The sequence below is a fragment of the Pongo abelii genome, chromosome 2, assembly GCF_028885655.2.
Source record: "Pongo abelii isolate AG06213 chromosome 2, NHGRI_mPonAbe1-v2.0_pri, whole genome shotgun sequence".
Lineage (NCBI taxonomy): Eukaryota > Metazoa > Chordata > Mammalia > Primates > Hominidae > Pongo > Pongo abelii.
This window is the reverse complement of record NC_085928.1, coordinates 148246090-148267510: the sequence shown is the minus strand read 5'-3', so window position 1 is coordinate 148267510 and position 21421 is coordinate 148246090. Positions and strand designations below refer to the sequence as shown.

At 39.0% G+C, this 21421-nt stretch overlaps 1 protein-coding gene across 7 annotated transcripts in view; it reads left to right on the top strand.

The window, feature by feature from the left end:
• PIK3CB (phosphatidylinositol-4,5-bisphosphate 3-kinase catalytic subunit beta) overlaps positions 1 to 21421 on the top strand; it is a 184283-nt gene that overhangs the window by 71193 nt on the left and 91669 nt on the right. For all 7 annotated transcript variants that reach the window (XR_002914434.2, XM_024245077.3, XM_002814095.5 and 4 more), the window contains 3 exons: positions 3644 to 3830; positions 7011 to 7236; positions 20153 to 20376. Coding sequence is in view for 6 of the 7 variants with exons in the window: in XM_024245077.3 (XP_024100845.1) it covers positions 3660 to 3830; positions 7011 to 7236; positions 20153 to 20376 (621 nt within the window). In the remaining variant the exon portion in view is untranslated. The remainder of the gene's footprint in view (positions 1 to 3643; positions 3831 to 7010; positions 7237 to 20152; positions 20377 to 21421) is intronic.

The following is a 21421-nucleotide window of genomic DNA, read 5'->3' as shown; positions in this document are numbered from 1 at the left end:
ATATACTTTTTTTTTTATTGTTGTTTTGGTTTTTTTGAGGCAGAGTCTCACTCTGTTGCCCAGGCTGGAGTGCAGTGGTGCAATCTCGGCTCACTGCAACCTCCACCCTCTGGGGTCAAGCAATTCTCCTGCCTCAGCCTCCCTGGTAGCTGGGATTACACGTGCCTGCCACCATGCCTGGCTAATTTTTTTGTATTTTTAGTAGAGACAAGGTTTCACCATGTTGCCCAGGCTGGTCTCAAACTCCTGGGCTCAAGCATTCCACTTGCTTCAGCTTCCCAAAGTGCTGAGATTATAGGCTGAGCCACCCTACCTGGCCCTGCAAAGTATGGTCTTTATAAGTTAATACAGCATGTTTTCATTCAGCAAATACTTAATTGAATGCTTATTACTTGTAAGATTGAGAAGCTCCTACACCAAATCTTCAAAGGCTGCTCTGAAGTGATTTGCTTAATTTTAGGACTAGTGCCTTGATAACATGTGTAGTGACTGTGTAGTTTTGTTCGTGTTTATGGAAGTTTATTGGTTAAGAGTTCCTGAGTATAGAGATCTTTCCATATACTGTGGTGAGAAACAGTACTTTAAAAAGCATGTTGACAATACCTGAATTCTCTGATCAATCTTAGCATGGCTAAAAGTAAGACCACTGGACATTATATCTCCCCAAGGAGCTTATAATGAATCCATATTTAAATTTCCCAGATTATTTCAAAGATAGTTTTTTGTTTGTTTGTTTGTTTTTTTGAGATGAATTTTTGCTCTTGTTGCCCAGGCTGGAGTGCAATGGCACAATCTCTGCTCATTGCAACCTCCACCTCTTGGGTTCAGGCGATCCTCCTGCCTCAGCCTCCTGAGTAGCTGGGATTACAGGCTTGAACCACCATGCCTGGCTAATTTTTTTGGTATTTTTAGTAGAGACAGGGTTTCACCATGTCAGTCAGGCTGGTCTCAAACTCCTGACCTCAGGTGATCCACCCACCTCGGCCTCCCAAATTGCTGGGATTACAGGCAAAAGCCACTGTGCCCGGTGTTTGTTTGTTTTTTTTTTTTTTTTTTTGAGACGGAGTCCCACTCTGTTGCCCAGGCTGGAGTACGGTGGCGTGTTCTCAGCTAACTGCAACCTCCGCCTTCCTGGTTCAAGTGATTCTTCTGCCTCAGCCTCCTGAGTAGCTGGGACTACAGGCGCGTGCCACCACCCCCGACTAATTTTTGTATTTTTATTTTTTTGAGACGAAGTCTCGCTCTGTTGCCCAGGCTGGAGTGCAGTGGTGCTGTCTAGGCTCACTGCAACCTCTGCCTCCCAGGTTCAAGCAATTCTCCTGCCTCAGCCTTCTGAGTAGCTGGGATTACAGGCACCCGCCACCATGCCTGGCTAATTTTTGTATTTTTAGTAGACATGGGGTTTCACCATGTTGGCCAGGCTGGCCTCGAATGCCTGACCTTGTGATCCACCTGCCTTGGCCTCCCAAAGTGCTGAGATTACAGGCGTGGGCCACAGTGCCTGGCTAAGATAGTTTTTTATAGTTGATTTGTTCCAGCTAACATTGGATTTGGCTGTGTCTCCTAAGTGTTTTTTAAATTCTTTAACAGTCCTTCCACCATCTTCTTCCTCCTCTTCTTGATATTGATTAGCTGGAGAAACCATATAATTTGTTTTATTGAAGATGCCACATTCTCTACTTGGCTGATTGCTTCCTTGAAGTATTTAACTTTTTTCTCTGTTTCCTGTAAACTGGCACATAGATCAGACCTAAAGACTTGATTAGATTCAAGTTCAGTTTTGTTTTGTGTGAATGGTAAGTACTGACTATTGCATTTCATGAGGAGACACATAATGTCTGATAGTTCCACTTTTAGTAATGCTAAGATAGATCAGGGGATTCCTGTAGTGTCAACAAGACAGACATAGACAGATTGTAAAGTTTCTTCTCCTTTCACCTTATTATTATTTATGTCTTTAGCATCCATTAATGATCATTGCCTAGATCTGTTAGTTCATTAGTGCTTGCAGAATTGTGATTTTCTAATTTATTATTCATTTTCCATTTATTAGCGAAAGAAGTTCTAAAAATTGTTTTTTAATTTTTATTTTTTTAAGATGGGCTCTCACTTTGTTGTCCAGGCTGGAGTGCAGTGGTACTATTTTAGCTCACTGCAGCCTTAGATTCTTGGGGTCAAGCAATCCTCGTGCCTCAGTCTCCCAAGTAGCTGGGACTACAGGTACACACCACTACGCCTGGCCAATTTTCTGTACGTTTTGTAGAGACAGGGTCTTGTTTGTTGCCCAGGCTGGTCTCAAACTCCTGAACTCAAGCAATCCACCCATCTAAGCCTCCCCAAGTAATGGTATTACAGGCGTGGGCCACTGTGCCCGGCCTCCTGTCTCTTTTGATATGACACTTTCATTAATGGCATAATTGTTAAATGAACCTTGGTTCATTTAACTTCAGCGCTTATGTTCTTCCAATTATTATTGTTGTATCTTCTTGAAGTAAGCCCTTAAGGAATAGGTAAGACTTAAATGGCACTATTAAAGGGTGCATTTGTTGGGATAGTGCGTTTGTTTTGATATGAGGAGTTTATTCCTCATGTGAACATAGGTCTAGCAGCAGGAAGGCAGAAGGCACCGTGATACCAGTCTCGGGCTGTACAGTGATGGGAGAGCAAGAAAAATAGGCCAGAGAAATAGCACAAGGGGCCTTGCCATCTGTATTGAGCGATTTGGTGTTTTTAATGCTTAGGGGATGGGCCGTGAGGTTGATAGAAAATTGTCCTTGTTGGCTGGGCGCAGTGGGTCACGCCTGTACTCCCGGCACTTTGGGAGGCCAAGGCGGGTGGATCACGAGGTCAGGAGATCGAGACCATCCTGGCTAACACGGTTGAAACCCCGTCTCTACTAAAAATACAAAAAAATTAGCCGGGCGTGTTGGCAGGCGCCTGTAGTCTCAGCTACTCGGGAGGCTGAGGCAGGAGAATGGCGTGAACCTGGGAGGCGGAGCTTGCAGTGAGCTGAGATGTCACTACTGCATTCCAGCCTGGGCAACAGAGCGAGACTCCGTCTCAAAAAAAAAAAAAAAAATTGTCCTTGTAGAGAAAGGGCCCTCTTGATTGCAAATTGTCCTTGTTGAGAGAGGGTCCTCTTGATTGTCATTTTCATTGGAATTTGCAGAGAAAAACTCAGCCTAAGGAGCTAATATTTTCTAAATGAAGTTTGGAGAAAATCACCTGTTGAGTGGTGGTTAACTAAATTTCTTAGGACCTTGTAATCCTTAAGCATGCAGTTTATTCAGATGTCAACTATTTATGTTGAATTTGAATCAATGGGTGTGTGTGTGTACATATATGTGTATGTGTATATATTTTTATTTATATATATATAAGACTAATTTTTTTCCTTTAGTTGGTGCTATGGATTGGATAATGTACATATATAATTTGTGAAGTGATAAAAGTGTATTTAAATAATTTATTTCTGCTGACTTACTCTTGGTTTTTAAAATATCACATTATTTAATTGGCTTCCTGTTACATTATTGGCTATATTGAAATCTAAGGACTAATTGTAGCTTAGTGGTCTTTATCATATCTTGGTATAAAATTTGGCTGATGGTTGTTTTGCTATGTTTTAATTACTAATTTCTAGGGCCCCGTGGTTATGAATGTGCTTCAGTTTCATAATGCCTCCTGCTATGGCAGACATCCTTGACATCTGGGCGGTGGATTCACAGATAGCATCTGATGGCTCCATACTTGTGGATTTCCTTTTGCCCACTGGGATTTACATCCAGTTGGAGGTACCTCGGGAAGCTACCATTTCTTATATTAAGCAGGTATGTTAATAGGTATAATTTCTATGTGTTTAGCATACTGTGTCACTTAGGGGGAAATATCATTCTATAATAGAAAATGTTAATGTAAATTATATGTGATAATGATAGTAATGAAGTGATAGTAATTAAGAAAAATTAGCTTATGTTATCTAGTTTGAAATGTTTGTTTGGGTTATTAAAACTGTCAAGAAGATTTTCTTTTGAGTTCGTCTTTGAAATTACTGTCTTTGAGCTTGTCACACTTTTAAAAATGTGATTTTTGGTTCATTTTCTCTTCTCTCCTTTTTCTTCTCTTCCCCCTTTCCTTGACTCTTGGGGGGAAGAAAGACTTTTCTGCTGTTCACCAGATATTTTTCCCTCAGCAGGCTTGCCTTTTCTGTTGCTTTAGTTTTTAAAGTAAATTGATGAGCACCGTTGATTTGTAGAAACCAGCATATACATGAACTTGTTTTTCTAAACTTTCTTTCTAATGTTTTTCAAAAAGCTGAACCCAATGTGAATATCAGGAGTTATGGTATTTTTAAGAAAACATATTTATGATATACCTCTGAAAACTCTTGGCTTTGGACAAGCCTTTTAACTCCTTTCCAAGGAGTTAACTCTCTCTTCATTAGAGAGACTGGAATTCTAAAATGGCATGATCCTTAAAGTAAAAAGAAAATACAGAATTTACTTAAGCATCTCATACGCTCATGCATGGTGCACCTATTTTTATAGTCACCTGTGACAAGTATGGATTCCTATGGCTATACTTCACATTAGATTAACCATTTATCTCTTTTTAATTGTAAAATTTACATAACCTGAAATTTACTATTTAGACATTTTTAGATGTGCATTCACAGTGCTGTGCAAGCATCACCAGTATCCATTTCCAGCACTTTCCCATCATCCCAAACAGAAACTTCGTACCCATAACTGCCCCTTCCCTCAATTCCTTTTTATTTCTATTCTGTTTTCCATCTCTACCAGTTTGCCTATTCTTGGTACTTTATATAAGTGGAAACATACAATAAATAGCTATCCTTTTGTAGTTGGCTTGCATAGCATAGTGTTTTTAAAGTTCATCCATGTTGTAGCATATATCCTAGTTTCATTCTCTTTTGTGGCTGAATAATATTCCATTGTATGTATATGCCACATTTTGTATATTTATCTGTTGATGAACATTTGGGTTGCTTCCAGCTTTTGGCTATTGTGAATATTATGCTATTCTGAACATTGGTGTATAAATGTCTGTTTGAATTCCTGCTTTCAGTTCTTTTGGGTATATACCTAGAAGTGTGATTGTTGATTCACAGTGGTAATTCCATGTTTTAACTTTTGAGAAACTGCCACACTGTTTTCCACAGTGGCTGCACCATATAATGTTGGGACCAGCAGTGTACAAGGGTTCCAGTTTATCTACATACTGGCCAACACATGCTATTTTCTCCTCGCTCCCTCCCTCCCTCTCTTCCTCCCTCCCTCTCTTCTTCCCTCTCTTCCTCCCTCCCTCCCTATTTTCCTACCTCCCCCTCCTTCCTCTCCCTCCCCTCCCCTCCCTCCCTCCCTTCTTCCTTCCTTCCTTCCTCTTTTCTTACATTATTTCTTTCCTTTTTTTGTTTGTCTAAGAGATATGATCTTGTTTGCCATATTTTCTGTGTGTGTGTGTGTGTGTGTGTGTGTGTGTGTGTGTGTTTAATAGTATCCATCCTAATGGATGTGAAGTGGTATCTCATTGTGGTTTTTTTTTTGTTTTTTGTTTTGTTTTTTTGAGACGGAGTCTCACTCTGTCGCCAGACTGGAGGGCAGTGTCATGATCTCGGCTCACTGCAACCTCCACCTCCCGGGTTCAAGTGATTCTCCTGCTTCAGCATCCTGAGTAGCTGGGACTATAGGTGCACACCACCATGCCCAGCTAATTTTTGTATTTTTAGTAGAGACAGGATTTCATCATGTTGGCCAGGATGGTCTTGATCTCTTGACCTCATGATCTGCCCACCATGGCCTCCCAAAGTGCTGAGATTACAGGTGTGAGCCACTGCACCCAGCCTCATTGTGGTTTTTATGTGCATTTCCCTCATGACTAATGATGTTGAGCATCTTTTTTGTGCTTGTTGGTCATTTGTATGTTTTTTGGAGAATTATCTTTTCTAGACCTGTACTGATTTTTAAACTTTGTTTTTTGTTATTGAGTTGTAGGAGTTCTTTATATATTCTGGATATTAATATCTTGTCAGATACATATGATTTGCAAATATTACCTCCCATTTTGTTGGTTGCCTTTTCATTCTCTTGATAATGTCTTTTGCTGTACAGAAGTTTTAAGTTTGGGTGAAGTTCAGTTTACCTTTTTTTCTTAATTTACTATTTTGAGCCTTTAGAATGAAAAGTTTACCTATCATTATTATTATTATTGTTGCTTGTACTTTCTCCTGTATGTTTTATGTAACTGAATCTGAGCTGAGGATTGGCCACAATTTTTACTTCAGGTCTGTTAGTTTCAGCTCTTAGCTTTTGTACTGGCTGTTGACAAAATATGCAATCCCTTTTTGTTTTTGTGTGGTGAACTTCTTTTGTATTATCTCATCCAGGAGACATGGAAAGAGATGTTGAGAGATTGATTATGATCATTCTGACAGAACAGTATTAGTAAGGATACCCCTGATAAAAGAAAAGAATGCAGGACAAAAATGATTTAAATATTGTATGGAGGTGGTGATACACACTTTAAATTAAAATTTTTTTTTGATTACTCCTGATCAGTGGTTTCTGCTTACAGGAAAGTGAAATATGAAAGTTTTCATTGAGTCTTACTTGTCATAGATAATTTGCTTTTAGTAATTTCATTTATAATGCATTTTTTGTGCACTATGCCATTATATTACCCTACAAACATGGGATAATACCATATATACTCTCTTATAATTTGCTGTTTTAAGAAAACTTGAATGTTTTGTATGGTTTTCCATTTCAGAATGAATTTATATTTTTTTCTATTTTTCTGAATATATTTTTATTATTTTCACAGTTCTGTAATATTCTGTAATTCATTTAACCAATCTTTTATTGCTAAACATTTGATTTGTTCATTGTTTTTTATTTTTACAAACAGTGCTGCAGTGAGCATCCTTATATCTTTGTACACTTGAGCGAGTGTTTCCATTCCAGAAAATGTCTTATTATTTTTTCTCATAGATGTTATGGAAGCAAGTTCACAATTACCCAATGTTCAACCTCCTTATGGATATTGACTCCTATATGTTTGCATGTGTGAATCAGACTGCTGTATATGAGGAGCTTGAAGATGAAACACGAAGACTCTGTGATGTCAGACCTTTTCTTCCAGTTCTCAAATTAGTGACAAGAAGTTGTGACCCAGGGGAAAAATTGGACTCAAAAATTGGAGTCCTTATAGGAAAAGGTAATATTAAAAATTCTTGGTACGAATTCTTACTATATCTATTTATATAAACATGTAGTAAGTATATTTAAGACATTGCTTTTCAAAGTGTGGTCCATGGACCACTGTTGATCTGTAAATTGTTGCCAGTTTGAGATAAGGTAAGTATAGAAATTGAGAATAAATGTTTAGAAACCCCTTTAGCAATATGATATTGCCATAGCATCCAAGGGCTTATGTTTAGTATATGTTTTTGTTGTCTAATGATTTATTATTTATTTAATTTTTAAAAATAGAGACAGGGTCTCACTATGTTGTCCAGGCTGGTCTCAAACTCCTGGGCTCAAGTGATCCTCCTACCTTGGCCCCCCAAAGCGCTGGGATTACAGGCATGAGCCACTGTGCATGGCTGATTTATTTTTATTTTACAAAAATATTGGTCTTTGATGGATTGGAAAGAAAAAAGTTGTTGCTTTACCTCAGATTGTTTGAGAAGTCCTTGACTAAGGGAGACATTATCCTTAGTTTCTTATGAACTGCTCCTATAGAATGAACATATTTTATACACAACTCTGTATGCCAACTGAGACTTTAAGCTGTTTAATGTTTCCATAAATAAATTATTGACAAATTTTACTTCTTAACTGAAATTATCTTTAAGTAGAAGTTATTTTGGTAGAGAGTCAGGAAATACCATGTCCACATTATTCCTTGCAAATTTATTCCATGGAAAATTGTGAGTAACACAATCAAGAACATGGAGGAGTTTCTCTTGCTATATAATATTAGGAGTATCAGGGGCTAATGGTATATCAATATCTTGCTTTAGAGAAGGTACTGACTTGAATTAGGAACTACAAAGGGTTACTGAGGAGGAGACTTTATAGATTAAATACAAAACCAGAAAATCCACTGGAGGTTTATGTATCTGGAATGGGTACCTGTATTGATCAGATTCACTGTTATAGGATAGTGTAGTACCATCCCCTTTAAAATACTATTCTTTGATCTTAACCTATAATAATTCAGGCTAGCTAATGATTATACTGTGGGACTACTCCCTCTGAGTGCATTAGAATAGAACCTTGTTAGTTTACTAAGTGATACTCTGATATTTAAAAATACTTGATTACTTCAGAGGGTGGCTAGTTTATTTTTGGCAATAAATTTTTCCCAGTTAACAAGTTTATAGTTATGTATCATACAAAATTTTTTCTTATATATTAGTGACATATAATTAGAAAGCATTATTAGAAAGCATTCCTTTCTATTTTCTAGAGCTACAAAGGTGTGTTTTGTTTTGTTTGTTTGTTTTTTGTTTCTGTTTTTGTTTTTTGGTGACAAGGTCTCGCCCTGTTGCCCAGGGTAGAGTGCAGTGGTGCGATCATGGCTCACTTCAGCCTTGACTCGACCCTCAGTCTCAAGCGATCCTCCCACTTCAGTGTCCTAAGTAGCTGGGACTACATACAGATGCAAGCCACCATGCCTAACTAATTTTTGTATTTTTATTGTAGTAGAGACAGGGTGTTGCCCAGGCTGGTCTCAAACTCCTGGACTCGAGCTGTCTGCCTGCCTCAGCCTTCAGAGCCACAGCACCTGGCCCAAAGATTTTTACAGAATTTAAATTTTTATCCATTATAAGAAGTTTTCCCTTTGTTCTCATGCCCATAAAAAGTTGAAGAATATATGGAAGAGGAGAAAGAAAGAAAAAAAATCACTTATAGTCTTATCATCCAGAACAAGTATATCGACCGACAATATTTTGATATATTTCTTTTGAATAAATTATATGTATTTCAAGGCTTTTATTTGTTTTTGTTTCTGTGGATTAAAATACTTAGCTTTTCTGTATTTTCATGCTAATGTAGGAAAGCAAACCAGAACCACATTGATTTTTAGGGAAGCTAAAATATTTGTTAATCCAAAAAGTACCACAGAGTAGGCCATGTTCTTTTTGATTTTTTTTTTTTTTTTAAATAGGGTCTCTCTCTGTCACCTAGGCTGGAGTGCAGCGGTGCGATCTCAGCTCACTGCAGCCTCAACCTCCCAGGCTTAAGTGATCCTCCTACCTCGGCCTCCTGAGTAGCTGAGACCACAGGCATACGCCACCATGCCCATGTAGATTTCAGCATGTTGCCTAGGCTGGTATCAAACTCCTAAGCTCAAGTGATCCACCTGCCTTTGCCTCCCAAAGTGCTAGGATTATAGGTGTGAGCCATTGTGCTGGCCTTTTTATTTTTATTTTTATTTATTTATTTATTTGATACAGAGTCTCACTCTGTTGCCCAGGCTGGAGTGCAGTGGTGCAATCTTGACTCACTGCAACCTCTGCCTCCCGGGTTCAAGAGATTCTCCTGCCTCAGCCTTCTGAGTAGCTGGGATTACAGGCACCTGCCACCATGCCCGGCTAATTTTTGTATTTTTATTAGAGACAGGGTTTCACCATGTTGGACAGGCTGGTCTCAAACTCCTGACCTCAGGTGATCTGCCTGCCTCAGCCTCCCAAAGTGCTGGGATTACAGGTGTGAGCCACTGCATCCAGCTGTTTTTGTTTTTATTTTTAAATTGAGACAGGGTCTTGCTCTGTCACCCAGGCTGGAGTGCAGTGGTGCAACCACCGGTCACTGCAGCCTCAGCCTCGCAGAGTCAGGTGATCCTCCCACCTCAGCTTCCTGAGTAGCTGAGTGCAAGCCACCAAGTCTGGCTAATTTTTTCTTTTTTTTTTGTAGAGATGGAATCTTACTGTGTTACCCAAGATGTGGGCCAAGTTTCTTCAAGGCATTGGTATCTCTCTGAAATTTACCTCCTTCCCAACACTTACCAAAACATAGATTCATTGGCCACCATTACCTCTTCCTATGCCTGCCAGATGTGGCAAATAAAAATATTGAAGATTGAAATATTACATATGCTGTGCTTATGCTAAAAACATATTCATTGTTTATCTAAAATTCAAATTGAATTGCGCATACTGTTTTTTTTTAACCTGGCAACCTTACCTTTTATCGTACCATAGCATAGGGATATGATCTATATTAGACTTTAATGAATTTAATTTTTTGTTGTTGTTGTTGAGACAAGGTCTCACTCTGTCACCCAGTCTGGAGCGTAGTGGCGCCTTCTTGGCTCACTGCAACCTCCGCCTCCCAGGTTCAAGCAGTTCTCCCACCTTGGCTTCCCAAGTAGCTGGGACTACAGGCATGCACCACCACGCCTGCCTAATTTTTGTATTCTTTGGCATTTTGATTATATACACAAATTTAAATGTTAACATTTATTTAAGAAATTGAGTAAGTTGAGTATTTAAGAATGAATTTTCACTTTTAATACTTGAGAAGTCAAGTCAATTTTTGCAGTTGCTGATTTGTCTGTGAGGACCAGGGCTTGATGAGGCCATGCCTCCTGGGAAAAAATAAACAATTATTTCAGTTTAACTTTAGGAACAAGGTTGCCACCTCCTCTCTCCAAAGAAAACAATAGAACCTTTAGAGACGTAATTGCCCTGACTAGGCTAAAAATACCTTTTCCTGAAAGATGATGTGGCTAATCTTTTTTTTTTCTGTGTTTATTCCAAATAATTATTTACAGAGCTGTTGTTTGAGTTCTGTTTGTTCTCTGTAGTGAGGTGTATGCCACCCCTATATTAATTTCTCCAAACACTCAGTAAAATAATCGTAATCAGAGGATTTTGTTAGCATTCTGAGAAACATATTTGTAAACTCCCTTATTTCTCCTGACCTATCTAAACCTGTGGTATACCTTAAGTGAGGGAAATAGCTAGTCTGTAGGATTTTTTTTTTTTTTTTTTTTTAAATACACAGAGTCTCACTTTGTTGCCCAGGCTGGAGTGCAGTGGCGCGATCTTGGCTCACTGCAACCTCGGCCTCCTGGGTTCAAGTGATTCTCGTGCCTGAGCCTCCTAAGTAGCTGGGATTACAGGATTGCACCACTACACCCAGCTAATTTTTATATTTTTTGTAGAGATGGGGTTTTGCCACGTTGGCTAGGCTGGTCTCGAACTCCTGACCTCAAGCGATCTGCCTGCCTTAAGCCTTCCAAAGTGCTGGGATTACAGGTGTGAGCCACCGTGCCTGACCTAGTCTGTAGGATTTTAACACCCTCTTTAGTATGAATAAATTGTTCACTCAGTACTTTTTTAATATAAAAATTATATTTGACTGTAAATTTTACAGTAGTCTTAAGGAAAATTTAAGCTTTGCTGTTAGATTCTCTTACGAGGAGGTATGTAGGGTATTAACTAGGTTTAAAATTAAATTACTTAGCTTAAAGTGTTCGTATTTTTGATAAAATTTCTTTTTTTTTTTTTTTTTTTTTTTTGAGATGGAGTCTCGCTCTATCGCCCAGGCTGGAGTGCAGTGGCGCCATCTCGGCTCACTGCAAGCTTTGCCTCCTGGGTTCACGCCATTCTCCTGCCTCAGCCTCCCGAGTAGCTGGGACTACAGGCACCTGCCACCATGCCTGGCTAATTTTTTATATTTCTAGTAGAGATGGGGTTTCACTGTGTTAGCCAGGGTGGTCTCAATCTCCTGACCTCGTAATCCGCCTGCCTTGGCCTCCCAAAGTGCTAGGATTACAGCCGTGAGCCACCGCGCCCGTCCTAAAATTTCTGTATTTAAGAGATCTTTATGGTGGTTCCCAAATTTAGATTGTATCAGTTTCTTAAAATGAATATGCTCAGAGATTGGGATTCAGTGCGTCTGGAATAAATGAAAGCTGTATTTTTTAGTGTGATTCCAACAGTTACATGAACAGGGTCCCTTATTCATAATGTATTGAAAAACATTACCAAAACATTAGTGATTGCAGTTCAGTAGTATTGAGTGTTTATACTTGAAATTTTACCAGTGACCGTGGGTGATATGGTCTTTGCTTAGACCTCACAATCCAGTGGGAAGTGAGGATCAGTAAACAGTTTTATTGCAATGTATTAACTGCTATGCTATGTCAGAAAGGGTCACCTTCAGATACTGTGTGATCTCACTTAAATGTGGAATCTGAAAAAGTTGAACTCAAAGTAAACAGTAGAATGGTAGTTACCAGAGCCAGTTGGGGGCAGATAAAGGGGGTGTATTGGGCTGGGAAAGGGGAGACATTGGTCACTGGATACAAAGTTTCAGTTAGCAGGAATAAGTTCAGGTGTTCCATTGCAGGGGTTCTCCTCTGCTCCCTGTTCCTGGTTAGGAACCAGGCCGCACAGCAGGAGGTGAGCAGCAGGTTGGGTGAGCATTACCACCTGAACTTCGCCTGCTGTCAGATCAGTGGTAGCATTAGATTCTCATAGGAACTTGAATGCGAAGAATCCTATTGTGAACTGCAAATGTGAGGGATCTAGGTTGTGTGATCCTAATGAGAGAGAATCTAATGCCTGATGATCTGAGGTGGAACAGCTTCATCCCAAAACCACCCCCACCCCCATTCTATTGCATAGCACCGTGACTATCGTTAATAATAATGTATTGTATATTTCAAAATATTTATGAGAGAATTTTTAAATGTTCTCTTCACAAAGAAATAATAAATATTTGAGGTGACAGATATGCTAATTAGCCAGATTTGATCATTGCACAATGTATACATGTGTCAAAACATCACATTGGCCGAGCGTGGGGGCTTCTTCCTATAATCCCAGTACTTTGGGAGGATGAGGTGGGTGGATCACTTGAGCTCAGGATTTGGAGACCAGTCTGGGCAACATAGCAAAACCCCATCTCTACAAAAAGTACAAAAAATTACCCAGGCATGGTGGTGTGTGCCTGTAGTCCCAGTTACTTGAGAGGCTGAGGTGGGAGGATCACTTGGCTTGAGCCCAGAGGTTGAGGCTCCAGTGAGCCGTGATCATGCCACTGCACTCTAGCCTGGGTGACAGAGTGAGACCCTGTCTCAAACAAACAAAAAAACTCTATCACATTGTACCTCATAAATACATGCAATTATTATTTGCCAATTAATGAAAAACAAAACTTGTGAAAAGGAAAGTCACTTAGGTGAATCAGGGATGACCTCTTAGGAGATGTATACCTAAACTGAGCCATCAATGCTGATTAGGAATTTGGCAGATAAAGAGAGGTGGAGAAAGGAAAAAACAAAAAGAAATGGCACATGTGAAGAATGGCCTATTCAAGGAAAAGAAATTGATTATGGGTGATGTAGGGGGACAGATAGGACAACTGGGAAAGACTAGAGAGGCAGCCATCTGCAGAGCATACAGTGCCATCCAGGCCATGTAAAAAGTAGAGTTTTACTACTAAGAACACTTGGGAAGCTATTGAAGAAATATAGGTAGGGGAGTAATGTGATAAATTTGCATTTTAGAAAGATTATTTAGGTTGTAGAATGAAGAGTGGATTGGAGGGATTAAGAATTTGAGTAGAGAAATTAGTGAAAAAATGTTGTAACCCAAAGGAAGGGTGATGATGGCCAGGATTAGGTTAATGGTTACAGGAATTGAGAGAAGTGGACAGAGTTGAGAGACGTTTAGAAGGTGGGTTAAACATGATTTGTAGCAGATTAAGGGAAATAAAGCGTTTGATTTTTGTTAGATGTATATATTATTGGGTACTTATTTCCCTTTCCTCACCTGTAATACCTATTGCCTGTGAATAGAATGAATATTAACAGTGCACTAAAATGCTTCAGCCTTTCCACCCAAATTACAGTCCATTCATAGCTAATTTAGAGTAATGTATTTTATTCCAAATCTAAAACTATCCAGGAAATCATTTTACCTTTGCTGTGTTATACCTTTGCTGTGTTTTGTTTTTCTATATTTAATACCACAAAATTGATTCTAGGATATATTTTTGAAATAACAACTATTGTCTTCAGTGCATAAAAGTAAAAAGACAATGCAACCCTTACTGACATGCATATGTTCAAATAGTATAGTATAGATTAATTTTATGGAATAAAAAGTAACTTTCCTCACTGTGCATTCCTCCCTAATACTACAAAATACCACTAGCAATAGAGTCATCTCAAGTATCCAAAACAAAAACTTATGCATATTCTGTATTCTTTCTTTTGAATTTGCAGAAAAGGGATTTTACCTGACCCATTCTCTGCCTACTTTTAAAAAATATCTGGTTCCCTTAAAAACACAAAGATTGATTGTATTTTTATCTCCTGCACCACTGTATAATGATATATGGATGTATCTTTATTTAACCAGTCCTGAATGATGGCCTTTAGATTACATTTTAATTATTATAAACAAAACTGCAGCAAATATTCATATATTGATAGTATACCCATAGGTTTGTAGAAATAAACAAAGACCACTCAGATGAGAACAGAGACTATTTATGCAGAGGTTGCTATAGTAAAAGAACTTGAGTTTGGCAGAGACTCAGAGGCAGGCAGGGGAGTGGGAAAGCTTTACAGTGAAAAAAAGGGAAGGTTTCAGAGATGCCTGATGGGAAATTATTGGCAGCAGGGAGCTGGAGGTGGGCTAACTAGAAGCAAGGCGTCTTATGTGGCATTGGTGTTGGGTTACTATACTTGGCTTTCTTCGTTGGTCCTGAATCTCTCAGGTTGAGATTACGATTGATAAAATTGTGAGGTCTAAGGATGTGTGAGTGTGTGTGTATGATTTCTAATAAATATTGCAAAATTGCCCTCCAAAAAGTTCATATCAATGTAGTTTCTCACCAAAACTATACTAGAATGTCTTTTTCTCTCTACACCTTCCAGCACAGGGTATTATCAAATTTTAAAATATGTGCCAACCTGATAGGTAAAAATGAATGCACACATAAACATTTATGTATGTTGATTCATTCTTTTAGATTTCTAAAATTATTTACTGGAATAATCATAAGTTTTTGAAAAAGTTGTCATATATAATTGTCTTAATGGCAGAAGTGACTAAAAATTAAGTACAACCCATCCTTCAGCAATAGGTTTGAACTGTGCAGGGCCACTTATACATGGATATTTTTTAATACATATATTGAAACTTTTTTTTGAGATTTGTGACAATTTGAAAAAACTTGCAGACGAATCACAGCCTAGAAATAGCGAAAAAATTAAAAAGTTAAGTATGTCATTAATGCATGATGTGTATGTATCATTTACTACCATAAAATACACATAAATCTATTATAAAAAGTTAAAATTTCAAAACTTACATACACAGACATTTAGACAACCATACATGGTGCCATTTGCAGTTGAAAGAAGTGCAAACAAATGTAAAGATACAGTATTAAATCATAACTGCATAAAATTAACTGTATTATACTACTGTAATAATTTTGCAGCCACCTCCTGTTGCTATTGTGGTGAGGTTAAGTGTTGTGAGCATATGCTCAGAAATGCCATGTGACTCTAATCATCTCCACTTGAGCAGTTCCTCTGTCTAGTAAATTGCATATTGCAGTAAAAAGGGATCTCTCCCAGTTCTCATGTATTTTTAAAATTGTGTTTACTGGAATACTGCAAACCTTGAATAACACTGTGGGACCCATACAAAATGCCACTTGTGATCCTGGAAGTACTTCTAAGAACAGAGAAAAGTCATGATATTATAAGAAAAAAGTTGAATGCAGCTGGGTGCACAGGCTGAGGCAAGAGGATTGCTTAAGCCTAGGAGCTCTAGGTACTAGTGTGCTGTGATTGTGCCTGCAAATGCCTTATATATATATATAAAAAAAGGCTGAATAGCTTGATATGTACTGTAGATGGACGTCTGCAGCTGTGGTTGCCTGCCATTTCGAGATAAATCAATCCAGTATAAGTGCCATTGTGAAAAAACAAATTCATGAAACTGTCGCTGCAGCTATGTCAGCAGATGCTAAACCTTGCACTTTTTGTGAATCACCTTTTTATCTCAGATTAAAAATGCAGCTTGTATGTGGGTACAGGATTCCTATAAGAAAGGCATACCAATAGACTCTAATCTGATTCAAGAAAAGGCAAAGTTATGTGACAGCAATAAGAAAGTGAAGGATCTAGTACAGGAGAATTTTAATGCTAGCAAAGGATGGTTTGACAATTTAATTTTTTAATTTTTTATTTTTAATTAATTTATTTTTGAGACGGAGTCTCACTGTCGCCCAGGCTGGAGTGCAGTGGTGCGATCTCGCCTCACTGCAAGCTCCGCCTCCCAGGTTCATGCCATTCTCCTGCCTCAGCCTCCTGAGTAGCTGGGACTACAGGTCCCCACCACCACGCTCGGCTAATTTTTTTGTATTTTTAGTAGAGACGGGGTTTCACCATGTTAGCCAGGATGGTCTCAATCTCCTGACCTCGTGATCCGCCCTCCTCTCCTCGGCCTCCCAAAGTGCTGGGATTACAGGCGTGAGCCACTGTGCCCGTCCAATTTGACAATTTTAGAAAGGTTTGGCATAAAAAAATGTCAAGGTAATAGGAGAAGTTATTTTTCCTGACCTAGAAATAGCAGATGAGTTCCCAGATGCCATTAAGAAAAATCACTGAGGAGAAAGGTTACCTGCCTGAACAGATTTTTGGTGTTTTGTTTTTGAGACAAGATCTCACTCTGCTGCCCAGGCTGTATCCTTGCCCTCCTGGGCTCAAGTGATCCTCCCACCTCAGCCTCATGAGTAGCTTGGACTACAGGCATGCACCACCATGCCCAGCTAATTTTTAATTTTTTGTAGAGATGAGGTCTCACTATGTTGCCCAGGCTTGCCCAGGCTGGTCTCGAACCCCTGACCTCAGGGAATCCTCCCACCTCGGCCTCCCAAAATGTTGGGATTATAGGTGTGAGCTGCCTTGTCTGGCCCTGAACAAGTTTATAATGCAGATCAAAGTGCCCAATTCTGGAGAAAAAAAATGCCACAAAGGTCATTTATTAGTAAGGAAGAGAAGTCAGCACCAGGATTTAAGACAGGAAGGCTAACTACTGTTTTGTGCAAATGCAGACTAGTTTGTAATACAGTTTATTTATAAAGCTGCTAACCCCCAAACCTTGAAGGGAAAAAGAAACACCAGCTGCCAGTCTTTTGGTTGTACAACAAGAAGACCTGGACAATGAGAACCCTTTTTCTGGATTGGTTCCATCACTGCTTTGTTCTGAAGTCAGGAACTACTTTGCCAGTAAGGGGCTGCCTTTTTTTTGGAGATGGAATCTCACTTTATCGCCCAGGCTGCAGTGCAGTGGTGCGATCTCGGCTTACTGCAACCTCCGCCTCCTGGGTTCAAGCGATTCTCCTGCCTCAGCCTCCGAAGTAGCTGAGATTACAGGCACACACCACCATGTCTGGCTAATTTTTGTGTTTTTAATAGAGATGGGTTTCCCCATGTTGGCCAGGCTGGTCTTGAACTCCTGACCTCAAGTGATCCCCCCACCTTGGGCCTCCCAAAGTGCTAGGATGACAGGAGGATTATAGGCGTGAGCCACTGTGCCCAGCCTAGGGACTGCCTTTTAAGGTTCTTTTGATATTGGATGATGCCCGTGGCCACCCAGAACCCCCTGAGTTCAACACTGAAAGCATCAAAGTGATCTACTTACCCCCAAACACAACATCTCTAATTTAGCCTATCAGGAGGTCATAAGGACCTTTAAGGCTCATTACTCATGGTACTGTATGGAAGAGAACCTGGATAGAACATCATGAAAGTCTGGGAGTATTACACCACTGAAGATGCCATCGTTCATATAGAAAAAGTTGTGAAAGCTATCAAACCCAAAACAGTAAATTCCTGTTGGAGAAATCTCTGTCCCGATATTGTACATGACTTCACAGGATTGACAACAGAACCAATCAAGGAAATTATGAAATAGATTGTGGATATCGCATAAAAGGCAGCAGTGGTGGTGAAGGGTTTCAAGATACAAATCGTGGAGAAATCCAAGAGCTAGTAAACACCACACGAGAGGAATGAACAGAAAACAACTTCATGGAGATGAGTGCTTCTGAAGCAGTGCCAGATGATGAAGAAGAAGATGTAGAAGAAACAGTGCCCGAAAACAAATTCACATGCAACAGTCTGACAGAAGGCTTCTGATTATTCAAGAATGCTTTTGACTTCTTTTATAATATGCCCCCTTCTATGATACCAGCACTGAAACTAAAGCGAACAGTGGTAGGATTGGTACTATACAGATAAACATTTTTACAGAAATGAAAAAGCAAAGAAGTCAGAAATTATGATGTATATCTGTGAAGTTACATACAGTATGCCTGCGTCTGCTGCCTCCCCTTGTACCTCCTTCAGTCTTCTGTGTCTGCCACCCCTGAGACAGCAAGACTAACCTCTCCACTTCCTCCTCAGCCTACTCAATGTGAAGATGATGAGTTATGAAGACATTATGGTGATCCACTTCCTATTTTTTTTTTTTTTTTTTTGTGAAGTCTCACTCTGTCACCCAGGCTGGAGTGCAATGACACAATCTCGGCTTACTGCAAGCTCTGCCTCCCGGGTTCACGCCATTCTCCTGCCTCAGCCTCCCGAGTAGCTGGGACTACAGGCACCCGCCACCACGCCTGGCTAATTTTTTTGTATTTTTAGTAGAGATGGGGTTTCTCCATGTTGGTCAGGCTAGTCTGGAACTCCTGACCTCAGGTGATCCACCCTCCTCAGCCTCCCAAAGTGCTGGGATTACAGGCGTGAGCCACCGCCCCCAGCCAATCCACTTCCTCTTAATAAATAGTAAATATATTTTCTCTTCTTTGTGATTTATTTAATAACATTTTCTTTTTTTCTAATCAGAAGAGAGCTGGAATAATTAACATTTTCTTTAGCTTACTTTAGGAATACAGTATATAACATGTATAACATACAAAATAAGTATTAACTGACTTTATGTTGTTGGTAAGGCTTCTGGTCATAAGTAGGCTATTAGTAGTTAAGTTGTTCAGGAGTCAAAAGTGACATGTGGGCTGGGCATGGTGACTCACACTTGTAACCTCAGCACTTTGTCAGACTGAGGTGGGAGGATTGCTTGAGCCCAGGAGTTCAAGACAACTTGGACAATATAGCAAGACCTCATGTCTACTAAAAATTTATCCAGACATAGTGGCATGTGCTTATGACTGTAATTTCAGCTACTTGGGAGGCTAAAGTGGGAGGATCGCTTGAGCCCAGGAGATGAAGGCTACAGTGAGCCGTGATCACACCACTGCACTCTAGCCTGGGTAACAGAGCAAGATTCTGTCTCAGTGAATGAATGAATGAATGTTATATGTGAATTTTCTCCTCTGTGGGGGGTTGGTGCCCCAACCACCATGTTGTTTGAGAGTCAACCAAACAATAAAGAACAATTTTATGTTTATGGGATTTTTGACTAATTAATACAATATATGATAACCATTTAAAAATCACAATGAACTGAAAATTCAGTCTATAAAATTTAAATATACTAGGTTTTCTTTGGTTTGTTTTTGGTTTTTTAAAGACTATGAACAGTTTTAGGTTCACAGCAAAATTGAGAGGAAGATACAGAGATTTTCCATATTCCCTCTGCCCCTACGTATCATAGCCATTCCCATAGTATACCAACTTTTGGTGAAATAATAACTTGATTCTTAGTTTTCTTCTAATGTAGTATTGAAACTGTTTTTCAGATTCTTAGTCTTTCTCACATATTTTAAATGTGATTTATTAATACTTGCTTTGTAAATAAAAACAATGAATCTTTTATGTGTGGCTTTAAAATATGTATTGTGAATTACTTTGTAAAACTGGTAAGCAAACTACATTTCTTTATGAGGTTTTGAGTTGTATTTTTTTAAAAAATATAATTGTATGTTTGTCTTCTGTACATGAGATTTATTGTTTTATCTGGGTTTTTTTTTATCTTTCATGGTGTTTTCCTCCCTAGTTTCATCTGCTTGATAAAAGCCAAGCATCCAACATCCAAGTTAGTTTTTGTTGAATATACTTTGTATTCTTTCTATATTCTTTTTTATTATTGTTAGCTACTGAAAATGACACCTTTAAAAAATGTGTTTAGGTCTGCATGAATTTGATTCCTTGAAGGATCCTGAAGTAAATGAATTTCGAAGAAAAATGCGCAAATTCAGCGAGGAAAAAATCCTGTCACTTGTGGGATTGTCTTGGATGGACTGGCTAAAACAAACATATCCACCAGAGCATGAACCATCCATCCCTGAAAACTTAGAAGATAAACTTTATGGGGGAAAGCTCATTGTAGCTGTTCATTTTGAAAACTGCCAGGTAGGATTATATTTTTTTAAGAAATATTTTGTAATAAATTTCCCATTTTTACCTGAATACAACTCCATTTTTAGAAGTGTCTCTCGTTTGCCTAGCAAACACTATTATAAAGAACAATTTTAGATTTCAGATAGAAATATGTTTAGGATTATGTATAATAGTCTAAAGTGATATTCTTTACACCTATCTGTTTTGATACAGTGGAATGGTGATTTAGAATGGGATTGGCAAACTGGACTGTTTAATTGGTTTTTACAGTTTTAAAGGGATGTTAAAAAAAGAAAAAAACCTCAAAGATTTGTAAAGGGGTGTTTAAAAGAAGAAGAAGAAAAAAGAATATTCAGCAGAGACCACTGTGTTGTATGTTGTTTGCCAAACCTGGTCCTTTACAGAGAAAGTTTGCCAACTGCTGGTCTAGATATAGTGTTCCTTATTGGAAATATTTTTTTCTCATGTGATTTTTCCCCCCATTGGTAGAAATGAAAGCCTAATCAAAATGGTCTCTTTGTTTCCATATTCTTAAATTTGCATTCTGTGACTATGTGAATTAATTAATGATATGGAAGTAGGCATTATAATAGAGTTGATATACAGCCCATCCATTTCTGAATGTTCATAGCAATTATACAAACTGGATGATGCTACTACTGTTGTATCAAGTATAGTGGTTCTAGCATCTAGGGTCTGGCATTAGATTAAGGTAGAAACTCAAGGATTTTTTGTTGTTTTTTTTTTTTTTTAGACGGAGTCTTGCTCTGTTGCCCAGGCTGGAGTGCAATGGCACGATCTTGGCTCCCTGCAACCTCAGCCCCCCAGGCTCAAGCAATTCTCTTGCCGCAGCCTCCTGAGTAGCTGGGATTATAGGCGCCTGCCACCACACCTGACTAATTTTTGTATTTTTAGTAGAGATGGGGTTTCACCATGTTGGCCAGGCTAGTCTCAAACTTCTGACCTCAGATGATCCACCCACCTCGGCCTCCCAAAGTGCTGGGATTACAAGCATGAGCCACTGCGCACGGCCAGATGTTTTGTTTTGTTCTTGAAT